Source organism: Corvus brachyrhynchos, unplaced genomic scaffold (assembly GCF_000691975.1).
Source record: "Corvus brachyrhynchos isolate BGI_N302 unplaced genomic scaffold, ASM69197v1 scaffold21, whole genome shotgun sequence".
Classification (NCBI taxonomy): domain Eukaryota; kingdom Metazoa; phylum Chordata; class Aves; order Passeriformes; family Corvidae; genus Corvus; species Corvus brachyrhynchos.
The window spans coordinates 7,712,112-7,730,280 of record NW_008236924.1 but is presented as its reverse complement, the minus strand read 5'-3'; the positions used below and the strand labels follow the sequence as shown (position 1 = coordinate 7,730,280).

The 18,169-nt window shown below is 39.5% G+C and overlaps 1 protein-coding gene across 1 annotated transcript in view; it reads right to left on the bottom strand.

Annotated features, from left to right (window-relative positions):
* KDM3B (lysine demethylase 3B) overlaps positions 1-12,521 on the bottom strand; it is a 45,056-nt gene extending 32,535 nt beyond the window's left edge. Inside the window, exons 1-8 of the mRNA XM_017728064.1 lie at positions 12,516-12,521; positions 10,829-10,996; positions 8,303-8,416; positions 7,748-7,853; positions 6,161-6,285; positions 5,370-5,438; positions 3,869-4,450; positions 229-1,471 (exon numbers count right to left, since the gene is read on the bottom strand). Coding sequence (XP_017583553.1) covers positions 229-1,471; positions 3,869-4,450; positions 5,370-5,438; positions 6,161-6,285; positions 7,748-7,853; positions 8,303-8,416; positions 10,829-10,996; positions 12,516-12,521 — 2,413 coding nt within the window. The remainder of the gene's footprint in view (positions 1-228; positions 1,472-3,868; positions 4,451-5,369; positions 5,439-6,160; positions 6,286-7,747; positions 7,854-8,302; positions 8,417-10,828; positions 10,997-12,515) is intronic.
* Positions 12,522-18,169: the final 5,648 nt, after the last annotated feature.

Below are 18,169 nucleotides of genomic sequence, written 5' to 3'. Positions count from 1 at the left end.
GGGGCTTTGTTCTCCTGTGGAAACTCTACATGTGAAGAGAAAAGGGTAGGTGGATGTCTGCCAAACACATTAGAAAAAGTTTTCAGAAGAGGATTGTCCTGCTGCCCAGGCCCAACAGCTGGTTTTTCTTCTGTTGGGCTGGAGGAAAGTGTGGGCATCTCGATAGGCTGTGTCAGGTTGCTGGTCGGTGAGCTGCTTCCAAAACATTATCCGCATTCAAGTCATCACCTTTTAGGGGAGCTGTGCGGGGCCGGCCCTTTGGGGCTTGTTTCCCCTTTCCTTTACCCAGCAGTAATTCTGCATTGCGCTCCGCATTGGGGCCTAGCTTCGCCATCAAGTGGTCTGGGATACCCTTCATACAAGCCTTAGCCTGCAACTGGTCTTCAGAGTCACTCAAATCTGACAGGTCACTATTTGTACTGGAGTCAGAGTCCTGTTTGGATGTTAAGCTCCGCTCATCTAGCGAGAACCTTTTCACAGCTTCAAAAGGGGCTTTGTTCTCCTGTGGAAACTCTACATGTGAAGAGAAAAGGGTAGGTGGATGTCTGCCAAACACATTAGAAAAAGTTTTCAGAAGAGGATTGTCCTGCTGCCCAGGCCCAACAGCTGGTTTTTCTTCTGTTGGGCTGGAGGAAAGTGTGGGCATCTCGATAGGCTGTGTCAGGTTGCTGGTCGGTGAGCGGAAACGGCCATTCCCTACAGTGGAAGGGCTTTGAACACCAGCAGCAGCTGTTGAACCAGAAGCACTGGAGATCATCTTTGAGGAGTCAGTTGTTATAAACAATGTTTTCTTCTTAGCTAAAGAGTCTGTAGAGGTGAGTGTTTCTGGCCAGCCAGAAGTGGCCTTATGACCCACAGGTGTCGAGGGAGCACAAACCCCCGTCTGAGATGAAGATGCAAAGCCACTGAAAGGACTAAGTTCTGCTTTCTCAGCAAATGCCAGGAAAGGGTTTGAGGGTTCCTCTCGTGACAGTTTTGGGGGCTGTAAAAATAGGTTTTCGTGACTATCAGGGGGACGAGTATTCAACAGACTTCGTGAAAAGGCTGGAGTAAGGGTAGGCATAGATTCTACAGGCAGCTTCCGCTCCACAGAACTACCAGACTGGGCTCCCGGCTTAGTGTCCACTGAAATAACTTTACCTTTACAAGTCCCAGCACCCACACTCTCTGTACATTGCTTGAATGAGTCCCGACTAGAGACATCTTCAGTCAAGCTCTCTGAAATGACTGTGAAATAGTTACTGGAAGGAAGATTCTGGGACATGCACTGAAAAAACAAGTTCTTGGATGAATCAGAATCTTTCTGAGCTTCTTGTCCAGTACCACAGCCAAAAGGAAATCCAGAAGGTTTGCTTTCTGGAGCCATCACTCCATTTGATTGGCTCCTTCCAGCCCCAAATACCAAGGACTGGGAAGCACTTGGAAGAGAGACTCCAAATCCAGAAGAAGTCAAAAGTGAATTTCGGGAATTCTGAAACAAAATTAATAAGCATTAGTCTATTATAGGATTGTTATTTGATTCAAGAATAGTTTGGTTCATCTCATCGTACCATTAGCATTCTACTTACCCATGTGGAATAGAAATTTCCAGCAGACATACTTACAATGAAGAAACTTCTTTAAAGATTCCTACCCACAAGCTATTGAAACTGAAGACACACAAAGAAAACTAACACTTAATGTCTTATCGCACTTTAGAACAAAGGTGAGACACAAGACAGGTGAACTAATTCATACAAAAGCAACTTAGTAAAACTGCTGATCCTTTGAAGTCAAATCAACAACGAGGGAACCTTAATTGAAACTGCTTTGGAATACCCTTCCACCTTTCACCCTCACCCAAGATCATTCTGGTAAGCTCCATCTACTTAAGTAGCACTGTTGAAATAAGTAACTTAGTTTGCAAGTTAATTAAACAAACCAAGCCCCCTAGCAGTTAGCAGACAAACTATTCCTGGTCCCAGCAAGCCGCATCTGCTGACAGGTAGATAGATGCCTAGGACACAGTGCCTTCCAGGGAATTACTCACTAGAGGTTAAGCACAAAAGGCTTAGCTTTTATGACCACTAAATACTAGAAAGTTTTGTGAATGGCAGATTTCTACTAGAACCATAACTGCGATACGGAATATTCACTTGCTCTCTTCTCAGTTGGTACTTGTCCAGATTTTCCAATTCTGACAGTCCTACTGTAACTATTATATACTGGGATTAATTCCTCATAGAATCATTTAGATCAGCTCTACTCCTTTTTTTTTGAGTTTCCACTTAGAAATTTGCTCATCATTAACACAATTTTATTTCAAGGTCATGTTAAATACAACCACAGACTCTGTGCAACACATCCTACTGGTCACTAGTGTCCCTGCACACCTACTCTACTGCATACTAATGTTTAGCTTGCTCCTCATTACCAATCTCCAGCTGTAATAACTTTAATAACCCATTAACAGTTCTTTCAGATATTAGAATTTCAGATATTTATTTTTAGACATAAAAATAATTTTAGAAAACTGAGTTCTAATAGTTTTAAAAACAATATGAATTTGAATGGAAACCAAGGTTTTGAAGTCATCTCAAGGACCAAATCACACTATGATATAGCAGACAGTCTGAAACAGTAACACATGTGAACTACCTACAACACTCTTACTGATTTATGTCAGGTTCCTTCCCTCAAAAAAAATAGTTTAAAATGGACTAATAGTCTGCCTGCCAACTCTGAAGCCAAATTATAAATGTTTTAAAAAAGTGATTTGGGGTTGGAGAGAGGGAAAGAAGGACAGGTGATACCGTAATTTCTCAGTACAATTACACAATCTGTAGTTGCTCCCAACTCTGAATTTATTTATTTTTTGGGGGGGTGGGGGATAGAAGAGGTCATATTACATTGTATTATGCTCATTATGCAACACTCCTGTTTTCAACAATTTTATTTCTCCTTTACACCTTACCACCTAGGCATCTTTATCCCAAGGTAAACATCTAACCCTTCCACCAATTCCATTGGCTTATACAAAAGACAGGGATGATAACAATGCCTTTAACCTCCAGGCAATCACACTGGACTCTCTTAACGTATCTCCCATTTTCTTTTTTTATACAGTAGATGGCGAGATTCTTTATTTTTGTTGTACTTACTGAGGTCAGTTTCATTTTTGTTTTGTTTTTACAAATCTTCATTTGATTTATTTAAAAAGTCTTCTATTTTAACAGGGTTTCCCTTCTATTTTTCTACTCTTTCCATTGTAAACAAAGACATAACTAAAAGGCCTTCAAGATGCTTTCAGACTGAGCTCTCATCTCAAATACTTTAATTATTTCTTTGGTTTTAGTCCTAGATTGTATACAATGGAACTGGCTCATTTTACTACTATATAGATACCACAGCTCTAACACACAAGACAGGCATCTGTTAAAGGTCCTCTAAATGTAGGTTTATAGTTTTTCTGGTTTTGAGGCTTTTTTTTTAAAGTAACTTGAATGTTCAACTCAGTACGCATTTTCACGCAGATTTGTTTATATAAAGGCAAGAGATTTTAAGCAGGTTATCTGCCATATGACGCAACAAAATTAATTAAATGCAGTGCTTAGTGTTATGTTAAAGCTGCATTTCTCAGATTAAGGCTGAATAAGCATAAGAGTGCTACACAGTTGTCTCTTAATACTCCTTCACCAATCATCTTAATTTTCTTTTGAGTAATTTCTTAGGTCAGGTAACAGGTTTTCTTCGGAAGGAGACAGACTCAGGAGAGAAAAAGCAGGCTTTTTCAATTCCGTGGACACACATTGTAACAGGAGTATGTTGCAGAACATCTGCTGCAAACACATAAATCTTTCTGAAACATGTTGGATCATGAGCTACTCACCTCTCCCTGGGCTTGGGATCGGACTGCTTTCAGTTTCTCCTGTCCAGTAACAGCTGGCAAACTGGTATCAGAGATTCTCACAGTTGTCGGTGTCAAAGCAGGTGTAGTAACTGCAGTTGTAGAAGTCACTGTGCCTTGGCCAACCTGTTCCAGTGATTTTCCTGCCTCTTTACATCCAGATCCAACTAGTAATGGTTGTCCAGTCACAGAAGAAAATGGAGTGAAGGGCAATGGTGTGTCACCACCAACTGGCTCGTCTTGGACTACCAGTGTTCGGCCATTCTCTTTGGTGTAAGTAGCAAAACGAATATTGCGATTAATCTGAGGAATAAACGAAGGCAACTGCTTGGCCCTTGGATCCAGTCCTGTTTCACTACTGGAGACTCCTTTCCAAGGACCTCTGCTTGCCTCACCTCCGTCACTACCATTGCTATCTGCCTCACTCCTCTCCTTTAGCTTCTTTGTTGCAGGATCACAACCAGGATCTGATACATTTTTCCTCCTCCTTCCGTCCTTTCCCTCCAGGCTTTCTTTCTTCTTTTTCCCTTTAGTTGATGATTTAGCTGCTTTTAGGCCCCCTCCCTGTAATAGACAAAGCCATGCAATCACTAAACAGAACAATCAGGATACCCATTCAAAGAACTTCTTTTCTGTAAGAACAGAATATATTACACTGCTCTGAAGTTTAGGAACACTTTATCAGAAACTGAGACATCTAAAGAGAGATGCTACGTGAGCACAGAACACAAGCATTAAGTGCAGTCTTGTCTTTTTTGTACTAGAATAAGATCTGCACAAGAAATTTTTTAGCTGAGCTACCTTGCTGTAGCATGAACATCACGCCAAATTTTGAGAAATATGCAATACTCCAACAAAGCTCTTCATAATGTATGAATACCATCTGCACACTAATTTTTTCTCCAAGTATAGACCCCACGACTCTTTTCAAGGGCACGCTGTCTGTCCACTACACAAAGCCTACAATATTTAACTACAGGAGATAGCTTGCCCTTTAGCCTACGGTAAAAATTCAGGTTCAAATGTTATCATGGAACCTCTCAACTGAAGCAATGAAATGCCACAAACACACAAGCCTGCTTACAAGGCAGAGAAGCCAGATGGCAATTTTTAGAAATGCCTTAAAAGGTCTGTGAACCAGCACAGAATGATCCTTTTAGAAAAAGGCAGCAACACTACACCTTAAAATGGAGAACAACCACCACGGTTACACAGTTACTGATCCCCCCTCCACGATCCATGCTAAACTTAGTAAACAGGCCTGAACAAAAAGAGAAGATTGTTTAAAGAAAGCTATGACCATCAAAATGGTAAACAAAATTTTCCTGTTCCAAATTTAAGAGGAAAATTATGAAAATTATCCAAAATCTACAGTGAACACTGCAGAATTTTTTAGTCCTTTCCAGATTTTACTTATTTCAGATCAAAAATTTTATGAAGTTTCATACTGTATATACAAGACTTGAACGAACTGCTGTACTACCTCGCTTGGAGAAGTGTTATCCATCACCACATGAATCAGTCGAGGATCCACCGACTTTATCTCACCACTCTAATTTTTATACGGATTGATAATGAGGAGGTAAGAGAAAGAAAAGCAGAGGTTAATTTTTAATTCAAAGTATATAGTATCAACATAAGAGACCTAAATACACAGTTACTGTGCAGGCCCTCTCCCATTTACCTTTTCCTTCTGTCTCACTTTCTTAGTAATACTACAGCCTTCCAGTTCACCTTCTATCCTTTTGCTCCTTCTCTATTTGAAAAACTTTTGCATTTGATTCCTACTGCTGTTTCCATGTATATTTGTTCTATTGAGCATTTCTAGAGGTACTCATGCATTAAACACAGCTCTTAAATTTGATTCAACATTGTTCCAGCCCTCTCCATGTTCACTCCTCTAGGTGTAGAAAGGACTACTGGAAGAAGCACCTCAGTTTAGCCTAAGTATCCTCACCAGTTTCTCCCCAAAAGGAGCAACAAATATCCAATCTCTGTATCTGTGCTTGGAGGTTACATTTTTAGTTCACAGTACTGAAATTCTTACAGCTTTTCTTTTTTTAATAGTCTGTGTGACATCATTTATTCTGGAAAGTCAACATAATAGGAAAAAATACTAGAAAAATACTGTGAATCCCAACACAAATCATTACTCATCTTTTAAAGCAAAAAAACAAACCAAAAGAGTAAGTTTGGGCGAAGCTGTCATTCTCCACATACAGATATTGAGGCATGATATTTTAGGAACACCAAAGCAGTGCTTCGTATTTTTACCTCAGTCACAGACACCTCCATAAGACGAGTTATTGGATCTTGGTGGCTCACAACACCACAGAGCCAGCTATTTTCATCCTCTGGTTGATAAACTTTAACTCTTTGGCCTTGGACACTGTAAGGACCTGGAAAATAAGGACTTTGAGTACATTTTCCAAACAAGCTTTGCGTCATACTAGTTAGGAGTCATACAAAAAAATGGTTCTGTGCACTTAATTAGGACTTGACGTGTCATCTTCCAGGTGGAAAGAAATTAAAACACTAGGGCTTCTGCTAAAAATTCTGTGTAACCAGGCATTTTATCCTAAAAAGTCAATAGGTCCTCATTGTTGTAACTCAAAGCTACTGTGACGACAAAATGAATACAGTTTACACATAAAAAAACCAAACGTGAAAGACCAAAATTAACTCACTCCTTTGACAAAATCATGCTGGATGGGGGCTCCTTGCGAACTAAATTATTTTGCTTTCTAACCTACAGGTTAGTAATCATGCAGCTTCAATCCAGTAACCAGTCCCAGTATTCTGACTTAGTTCAGATGTGTCAAATCCCAGAAAAAACCCCATGCGTTTCAGAGTAGAAACGTATTTGGATATCCAACATCTCTAAATCAACCAGTCTTAGTTCTTTCACACAGGTAACAGATTATCTACATAAAGGTCTCCTCTCACCCTCCCCTTGCTCTCCACATCAGCATGCTGAGCTTTCCTCCTACCCTAAGCCCAGACAAAATAAACCTCTGCTAATCTTGGATCATCAAAATCCACGTGATCCAACAACCTGTTGTGACACAGCCAGAATTAGGGACTTCAGAAGAAGGCTTCGAACTGGACAATTCTTAAGCTACTTGCTCATGTAAGAAGTATTGTCCTCATAGAACTTCTATGAATACACATTTTATTTGACCAAAAGGCACCAAATTCCCTTAAGAATTACATCATCCTTCAAATGTAAGACAGTGGTCTGTCTCTAGGGTGCCTCCCTGGCACACAAACTCTGCATAGAAATTATTTTAGCACTTGACCAAAATGACCCAAATCTGACAACAAAAGCCACAATCAGGCTTAACCCTAATACACAACCCAGACAACAGATAAGGTACTAACTCTATGCTGACCAGCCACATCCACACGTATATTCAACTTAAACAACTGATGTATTAATTATCGAAATGTCAAAATTTGAATTGCCATTACAAAAGAAAGTTTCTGAGGATCAGCAAATACAAAGGAACTTCAATTCTCAATTTCCACATTTACAGAACAGACCCACAGAAAAGGAGCAACACTTTAAAAATTCAAAACTAAAACTTAAAATAGGGAAGCTGTAAATAGATGGATATTGTCCTACTTTAACTACATCTTAAGTGACCATTCCCAGTAGGTATTTCTGGTTGTATCTCAGCAACTCCTTACCTGTATCTGTGATAAAATAATGTTTCTTTGTAAAGAACTTGCAAAATACAGAAAATTGACCTTCCAAATGAAACAGTAACAGATATTATTACTATCCTCCTTCACAAATTCCAGCATAGCCTTACAGCTGTTGCACAACAAAGTAGCTCCGAGATAGAAAACACACCTCACCTCTACTAAATATCTCCTGAAGCTTCTGGTCGCTGATCAGTGCATTGACAGATTCTCTTAGTGAAGGCTGTTCCTGCAGAATCTGATTTTGACTCTCTGTTGCCATCTGCCAAAAACAAACAGTTTTAACAAAGTACAGTCTTCTAGGGTAATAGAATCATTAGGTTTTACAGGACAGCTCTTCTTGGACTGCAGTCAGAGATGACAAACAAGAAAAAAAAAAGTAAAATTAAAAAAAAAAATTACTGAGCATGCCAGGGGGAATAAAAGAATTAACTATGCAAAAGCTGTTGCAAAACTTCCACTGCAATTATCAGCTACACAATGATATCTAGCTCTCCAACTGAACAATGTAGAGAGTATTAGTACTTTTCGCATGCAAATGGAGGTCAGTGTAAGGACCTGGCTATGCAGGGAAACAAACACAAATATGTGACAGGGCAGTGAAAGGAGAAAGATGGATATGTTGGTGGAACAGTAAGAAAAAACCAAAACTAATCTGACAAGCACAGCCCAAAGATAAATTCACATTTTAACTGAATACAGTTCAAATACCTGAAATAAACGTAATCCACTGGCATCAGACAGGAAACGTAAATGTCTGTCCAGAAGAAATTCCACTGGGACCACAGAGCCTAACCCCAGTTTATCTACTAGAGGAGTGAAGGTCTGTGACAAAAAAAAAGAAGTTACCAAAATGACTGAGCACACATACATGCCACCAACAATTGATTTCACAAGCTTTTTAGATTTTAAAAAATTAAAAATTTTAATTTCTCAACTTCTACCTCCCAGTGCTCAAGTTGTAATGCAAAATATTAGTCATTATGTCTAAGCCAATAATTCTTGCATTACAAGCAGGAATTACAGACAATTGGATCCACTTTTTCATTAGACCTTAAAGCAGAAATGAAAACACCTGTGGTGGTATTTGGTTTTTCACAGGTAAACACCTTCTGATGCTCAGGTTAAAAAAAAGCTTTGGTTAATGATTCAAACTATCTAACGTATTTCAGATACAGCCTTATGAAAGGAGTGGTTTTATTCTTCTACAGAAGTTAGCTGTAAGGAATTTATATGCTTATTATTGAATGAGAGAATTTTTGGCCAGTGTTTTGTGAAAAACTGAAGTTCATAGCAAGTGTACTATTGATGTTCAAGATGCAGGGCAAATCACTAAAAATACCTAGTGGATTCAGAAACCTTGTAATAGCAGAATCAGACAACCTTATAAAATAATTTGCTGATGGAAGAGGATGTTGCCAGCAAGAGTCTTTGAAGTGTTATTTGTCTCATGCTCACACTTACATGATTTTAACACACAAGTATTCATGACATTTTTCCCTTAACAGCTCTCATCAAGTTTGTTTACACTCCATTCTCCTGTACACAACAGTATAAATATAAAAATTTATTTTCTCAGTTTATGTAGAACTATTTCCTGAAAGCAAACAGGACTACAAAAAAGAGACAATGAAGAATGAAAACACATTCATAAGTGATATATCTTAAACAAACAAACAAACAAAAACAAACAAAAACAAACCAAAAAGCAAAACCCCAACAAAACCCACCATCCCCCACACCCCTGAAACATACCATCCCCTTTGTAATGCTAAGTAGTTGGTTACCCATTGCCAATATGTACTCTGGTGCTTTGACTAACTCCAATCTCCATTCCCATACAGTTATCTGGGTAGGCCTGTAGTACCTAGAGAAAGCTTCAATGCTCATGTGGATGTCCAGAGTAGGGAAATATTTTTTCAGCAAGCCTACAGGTAAAGCTCGAGTTGTAGTGGAAATACTCTGCAATCATTACACAGTCAGCATGCAGACTATGGTAATACACCCAAATCACTTGGATTTTGACCTATTTGGCAATCAACTGAAAAATGCTGTTCCGGTGTAAAAACAGTTTCCCAGATGAAATTAACTGGAGTTAATTTTTGGAGACAAGTTGGAAATACACTGAAAGGAAAACTTCACCTCTGGAAAAAACACTCTCTCCAGAGTCTCTGCTGTAAAGGCCTGGTTTTCTTCTGCCTTAAGCCAAGTGCAATAAAGAAATCCTCAGAGAAAGATGCAGTGATGAACTTGCTCAACTTGATCATTGCATGGTGCCCAAGTGCCCCTTTGAAACACTAAATTCAAATTCTACCAAGGCACACAATCCTTGATGGGGAAAAAATGTTTCAATGTAGCCACGCACAAAATGTATTAAAAAGCAGAGTAGGATCCCAAGCAGTCCAAGGACTGTGGGAGGAGAAAAGAAACAAAAGAAGGGCCAAATAATAAAAATTAAACAGCATAAAAATGAGGGAAGGATTCTCACATATAATCTTTCCTCTTCAGATGCCACTAAGAGAAGAAATATATAAGGAATGCTCATCACTATATACGACTCATCAGGATGTCTGCAGAATGGGTATATTCAGATATGCTAGCTAAAATACACTGGCTTTGTTTTCAAGTGTCATGACATGTAGCTGCCATGTAAACAGCAATATGGTTAACCACATCAAGAAACATGAGAAAATTTTGCATGTCACATTAGTTAATGCTGACAGCAAAATGGAAATAAATTTTTTAGATTCGAAGTGGCCAATTCAATATGTCAGGCACAGCACGCAGTCTGTTCTCTTCCCCAAGATGCCTTCTGGTATACCTACTTAATTGATGCAACAGCCTTTACCATACAGAGCTCCGGAGAGTCCTTCATAAGACTAAAAGGCTTATTCTCACAATTCAGAAAAGCCTAACATACATAAAATTTTAAAATAGGGCAAAATGATCTTTTCAGATATATAACACGTTTCTTCAGAGACTAACCTGTAAATAACACATTTCTGTAAAATATGTCATAGCAATTCCTGGGGCAGGAACTGGAAGCATACTGCCTCTCCAGTGCTTTCCCAAAGGCGCTATTAAGTGCCAGTTAAGAAACTCCTATTAGTAAAAGTCCATCCCCAAGAAATTTTTGAACCTGCAAAACGGTGCCCTGTACAATATCCAAGCCTCAAGTTTCACAGTGGAGCTGATGAAAACTTCTGAGGATCTAAGGGCTTCTGGTCAAATACTCACCAGTGCAGGCCACTGTGCCTGCGAGATTCGAGTCCCCTGAAGCATAACTGGATCATTTCGTGGTGCCCAAACCAATGATCCTTCCAGCAGCAACACTATAACTTCTTCAGCATGGACTTTCACCCATGCATGTTGGTTCCAGTTACAGCCATCAAATTCCACAAAGATCTGATTGAAAAAAAAATTAGAAGGTATTTAATCTCTTTTCAGACACTTAATAGAAAATAACATTCCTACAATCCTTACGGAAAATGAGACAGCAGCTTTAGTAAGAAACATCACGATAAGTATTGCAATATTTACACTGAGAACACATCTGCATAGCTATCAAATATTACAGAAGAAATGGGAATCAAATTCACAATTACTAACCTATGACCAATTATTTATCCCCAAACACACATCACTGGCTCCAAATGCTGCGTTTTCCTATACAAAATTAAAGACATGAGAATTGTTCATCCCAAAATGCAGCTAATGACCCAGTGCAAGCCTCTTTTGCAGGAGGATTTTTTAGAGAATTTCAACCCTCTTACTTGGCACTTCAACAGACAGCCTGTATCAGTATGGTTAACTGACACTCACAGAGCTAAATGCTTCAGCCTGCAAGGTTTGTGTTTACAAAACCCACTCTAAACCAGATGTTTGTCTTGTCTTGTACATTATTAAAGTTCCTGAACAAATGCAAATATTTTGGATGACACGAGATTACTGAGAATTACCTACTTGCTAAATTTTTAATTACCTTATTTACAAGTGTAACAATATAAACCACACTACACACACTACAAATCCAAATTGCTGTTCTGAGATATCATCCTCCTTTTTTCCCATCACAAAGGACAACTGTTAAAGTCATATGAAATGACATGGCAAGAATGCTAAGGTTACAAATCTCATTCCATGTCCTAACAACTGGAGCTATTAAGAGTTAGAAAAGTCACATTCCAATCTCTCATCTACACAACTTACATACTTGCCAAATATAATCAAACATGTCAGATGAACGGCAAAAAAATTACTAATCAGTTAAGGAACACCTTAAGCTGGATGGTCAAAACAGAGTTTTGTAACCATTACAAGATCACTGGGGAGCGACAAGGTACAGAGACAGACAGCTCTCTGCTTTACCAATAAACCCTATTAAGAGAAGTATTAGAGACCGCTTACTCCTCTACCCCACTCCTCCCCCCAGACTCAAAAGCTCAAAGTCCAAGGGAAGAGGGAAGGAACATGAAGTAATTCTCCTGATGAATTCTTGAACTCCATTACTGCTTAAGCTGCCCTGCTGAGAAACAGTACCGGACCTTTCAAGATATCCTTCCACCAATTCAACAATTTTCAGCAATAGGGTGGAAACTAGACTGAACACCTTTCCATTTTCAGTGGGCCTATAGCTTTCTTAGTATTATATTTGTGCTACTTTGCCAGTAGCATGTGACATAATGAGAAAACTATCACAGAAAAATAACTACATGGAATAATTTGTTTACAATGCATGCAGCATTAGTGAGGTAATAATCCTGTTATGATTCTCTTATCACAAAGGTTATATGAAAAGAGGTTGTCATAACTAATTACTACAATAATGCTGACTTTGGAATATATGCTTTTTTGCAAAATATTTAAGAATTTGATTAAAAGATGGGGAGATTTTATAAGTAACAACACAGAGAGGACCTCTCACTGGCATGTCCCCCTAAACTACTTGGCAAGGATCACCAAAGGCAGACAAACTCAAAAAAGCAATGAAGTACAGCTTACCACCCTGCCCAAATAAATGAGAATACCTATTAGGTTCATTTTATTACTTCACTCAAGATTTAAACAAGCCCAGCCTACATCTCCTTCTATGACAAACTGACCCATTTAATAGATGAGGGAAAGGCTGTGGATGTACTTACCCAGACTTCAGTAAAGCGTCTGTCACCACCTCCCACAGCATACTCCTAGAAAAACTGGCTGCTCATGGTTTGGATGACTGGACCCTTCGATGGGTAAAAGACCGGCTGGATCACCAGGTGCAGGGAGTTGTGGTGAACAGCACTAAATCCAGTTGGGGCTAGTCGTAAGTGGTATTCCCCAGGGCTCAGTTTTGAGGTTGCTCCTGTTTAACATCTTTATTGATGATCTGGACATAGGGATTGAGTGCATCCTCAGTAAATTTGCAGACAAGAGCAAGTTGGGTGGGAGTGTTGATCTGCTTGAGGGTAAGAAGGCTTTGCAGAGAGACCTGGACAGACTCAATCAAAATCATTGCCCAAGGACAACGACATGAGGTTCAACAAGGTGGGTCCTTGCAGCACTAGGTCCTACACTTGGGTTGCAGAAACCTCCTGCAGAGCCACACGCTTGGGGAGTAGTGCCTTGGGAGCTGTTCGGCAGAAAGGGACTTTGGAGTGCTGGTTGACAGCCACCTCAGTAAGAGCCAGCACGTGCCTAGGTGACCAAGAAGCTGAATGGAAACTTGGCCTGTATCAAGAACAGTGTAGCCAGCAGTACTAGGGAAATGATCGTCCTCCTCTACTCAGCACTGGTGGGGCCACGCCTCAATTGCTGCATTCAGTTCTGGGCTCCTCACTTTAAAAAGGACATTGAAGTGCTGGAGCGTATCCAGCAAAGACCAACAAGGCTCCACAAAAGGTCTAGAAAACACGTTTTATGAGGAGTGGCTGAGGGAGGCTGCATTTGTTTAGTCTTGAGGAGGTTCAGGGGGGATCTCATCATTCTCTACAACCCCCTGAAAGGAGGTTGCAGTAAGGTGGGGGCCAGTCTCTTCTGCTGTGCCTGCAGCAAGAGGACAAGACGAAATGGATTTCACCTGAGATGAGGAGATTCAGAGTAGATGTTAAAAAAAAATTTTTCACTGTTCAGGTAGTCAGGCACTGAAATAGGTTTCCCAGGGAGATGGTAGAGTCACTATCCCTACAGGTGTTTATGAGGCATCTGGCTCTGGTACTGGATGATGTGGTTTAGGGATTACAGTGGTAGTGCTGGGCTGACAGTTGGACTTGATGATCTTACAGGTCTCCTCCAACCTTGATGTTTCGATAATTCAATGATTCTAAGATTATTTGCCTTGTGATACACACACTCTTTGTATAATAACAAGCTTTGACCTGGAGCTTAATGCCACCTTCTCAATAATCTGAAAATAAGAAACCAAAGCTAATCTTCTCAAGTTGCAAATTCTTTAAAAGAATGTCTCAGAAACTGTCACTCTCTCTCCAGAAGCACCTACCTCAATGTCATTTAGCATACTAAGCAACTCTTAACAAATGAAATTCATCCCTGACTACAATAATTAATGTCAAAATGAACAAGGTAGACATCAACAAAAGCATGACATTCTGGAATAAATTTAGGAAGACGTTGTTGTGTGCTAAGCATGCAAAAACTGCCAAAAAAACTTGACTATGCAAGAAAACCTCCCCATTTTCCTTTGTGTTTTGCCAACAGAATGTCACTATCCAGTGTGGGTGAGACACTCCAAAGGGACTCCCAAGAGTGAGCGCTGGAATCAAGGCAGTCAGTACCCAGCAGCGCTACCTCAAAAGAGCATAATCAGTAACAAGACAGAAATAGACTTCTTTCTCACCCCACTCCTCATCTGTAACTTGATAACCACATCAAATCTGCTAAGATCCTTTTGTGAATGTTTCAAGTCGCAGTGAGTTTTCTCTACTGCAGTTACACTGACAAAGAAGCCAAGATTTTTTTTAATAAATCCTGTAAACTTATACAAGCTACAAATGCAGAGGTATTCCATCCCCCTCATATCACCCCTGTTCCTTCCATTTCAGTAGCACAAATGATTAGAGAATACCTCATTACCCTATTGAGCCCTGAGAAAAGTAATCAATGGAGCCATAGAAGACATTCTTTGCCACATGTGCATATTTTTCAGTGTGGATGCCTATCTTTCTCACATAAAACAGAGAAAACAGAAAGATCAGCAGGGAAAAAAACCTTGTGGCATAACAAGGATTCACAGGACTTTATACTTAGGCCACCAACAAAGTATCGCAGAGTGAGCAGAGAAAATGTACATCCACTACTTTTGCACTCACCTCTTCTTCACAGAACTGTATTTTAATCGCAAAGCAGATAAAAATGTACTTGAAGAAACATTTGACATTCCATTTGTTCTTAAAAATCTCTTTTACAACAAGAAGCATTAAATATATGCCTACTGCCAACACCAATCCAGCCCAGTGTTTTGCCTTCAACAGCAGCAATATGAGACATTACTTAGGGAATGAGACAAAGCCTTACATCACTTCCTGGTGTTCCTTCTCCGCATGTATTCTTTTGATACGCAAAAACATGCAAGTGCCTTGCTGCCAGGGAGAATGATCAAGGAACATGATCACCTCTGCAGAATGGAAGGAAATGCAGAAAAATAGAGTGGCACAGAAAACAATTTCAATCTCCTAGACTCACGCAACTCCAGTCTGCACTGAACCTTCCCACCATTCTACAGTCACAGTGAAAAGTCGCAGTCTGAAGACTCCTGTTTCAAAATCCCTTACAGTTTGAAAGTCCCTCCAAGCTCCCCATTCAGTCCCAGAAAGACCTGAAATTCTGCAGCAGACACGTGCACAACAGACAAAAACTTCTACACACCTCAGCACAACAAACAGGATAGGCATGTTTTCCCATGTGCTTCTCTGCTTTCAAGATGACTTTCATGTAGCACTTAAAAACTGCTTAACAGCACACAAGTGCTAAATTCAGTCTTGTAGGGTATCCCTCATCTACTACATACAGCCTCCAGATAGGAAGATATTCTTTCTCAATGTGACCTAGTTAAACAAACTAGTTGAAATACCCTGATACTTCCGATTAATTCAGAGTTCTGATACTTGCAATGTATTTAAGCTTATGCCACAATCCAGATAATTTCTAAATACCAACTTTATTGCATGAAATCCCTTATGAATAAAATACTTTAAATTACATGTTTTTGTTAAGATGTATAATCTACATATCATGTACAAGGAAAAATATCTTCAGAATACATTCAATTATGTGCAGATTACTGTAAGAAATAGATAAACTCAAGACACAAAAAACTTGGATAAGACAAAACATTCCATAGAAAAAATAACTTATTATACATTGGGGAGGGGAGTGCAGGAGAAGGGGCAATCCTTTGTACACCATCTACCATGGGATTATTCCACAACAGTCCCTATTCAAAACACTTTGTGTCCCAGGCCTCCTAACTTTCATGGTATTGTAGAGCTTGCCTATCCATTAAAACAATCATCTCTCATACTTCTGTTCCACATAAGAAAAGCAGTACTGTCCTTCATGTGACACATTGAGTTATTTTGCCATTAGCATGTACCATGTACTTTTACAATATTAGGAACATACTGAGATAAAGCTCAACAGGTCTTTAATGACTGTGTTCTAGTAAACATTTTGAGAAAGAGGGTAATACCTGTTTCCATTTAGAAGAGGCAAAGCTGTTTTCTAATAGCAGCATAGTTTTTCCTCAGGATTTGTTCTAGATGCTCTGAAGATGGGACCACAACTAGGACTGACCATTATATATATTTTTTTTATTTTTTGGTGGACTAACCACAATTAGATTACTCCACATCATATCAAAGTAAGAATGTCTAAGAGCTACTCTCCATAACCAAATTTTTACAGGGGAAAAAAACCCAAAAATCTTTCAGAGGCTTTGCTCTACCAGAAAAAGTAATAGCTTCCCAGAATTCCAATATATTAAAGACAAAAAAAAAAAACCCAAACAAACATGGTTTTAAGTTTTATACCTCTTGTCTATTCCCAAGATTTATGCCCTAGAAAGGTGCAGATATGCAACTGCAGTTTTGTATTTCTAAAAGCCCAATGTGAGACTACAGGCTAGTAACTGAAACCATCCCTATAAGATACTATGAGGAAGGACAGACAGACAGACCAAAGAGTAGAAAATACATTTTTCCTAGCCTTTATCACACCTAGTCCACATTATTACCTTAGAAGAGTATTTCCGAAACAGTGGTTGACTGCTTGGTGCCAACTCATCACTTCTTCTGACAGAACGAATTTAAAAAGAACTCTTTTTTGATAGTATATCATTGCCATTGTCACAGTAGTATTCATTATGCATGGAAGAGTCCATGAAAGCACTGAATGTCCCACATTACTCTAAATTCTGCCCTGACTATTTTACACAGTTCACATTTTACAGTTCTTTCATAGCTTTTGAGAACACACTGTTTAGAGACAGCTGCACCCCTGAAACAGTATTAAGTGGAAGGTTGTTGATGAAAAGAACTGGGGAGAGAACTGCAGTGCTGAATGAAGGTAATGAATTCACACACCAATGAAAATGCAAGAGTACTGATGACACACGTCCAATGCAGTCTGCTACAAGAGTGGCTCTTCAACTGGATTTTAGCCCTGATACACTTTCACAATTCAGACAGTCTCAAACACTTGACACATTTCCCTTTTGAAGAAACCCTTTCTGCATGGGTTTTTCTTTCCTCCTCCTTGAACAAGTCAGACAGCAGCTTGAGTACATAACCACAGCTCTCAACTGCAGACACAGGGTGCCAGGCTGCCCAGATTTGCAAAGCCAAAACCAGCACACTGCTTTCTGCTGACAGCTGTAGGTGCAGTTCTAGAACAAGGCCAAAGAAAGCAGCATCACTAGAGGATGGATGTCAAGGAAACTTCTCAAAGTTGGAACTCTGCAAACAAGCCCAAAAAAACTTATTGTAACTACTAATTTTTAAAAAACTAATCATAAAGAGAATTAAAACTCTTCACAAACACAGAACCTCATTCCCACTACCATGGGTCACTAAATCAGACACAGCCCTCCAAAGCATGCCAGCACTTACAGTGAGGGCCTGCAGAACTAATACATGCAAAGAGAAACTCCACCAATACATTTCAAGAGCTCTTTTTAGGATCTCCACCCAAGCGGTTCACTGAGCTATACTAGAAATAAACCAAACAAATGCTAAAGAGTGCTTAAATACATTACACTAAGCCCAAACTCCTACAACTGAAAACAAAATCTGAGACAAAACCAAATGGATGATCCTCACTCAAAATTGCGCCCTCAATACATATTTTCATATATAATTTAGGCTGATCGAGAATATTTAACATCTTCCCGGTGGAAAAACAAACAAAAAACCGAAGAAAACCCAAAACAACGTTTGGAGGTTATATACACACAGACAGATCAGCACCAGAAATGTCCCAGACGTTATTTGTTTCATATGTATGTTACTTCCAACCACCGCACCGACGGTGCCGGACCCGTCACATACCTGCCCGGCAGCTCCGCCCTCCGCCCCGCCGCCAGCC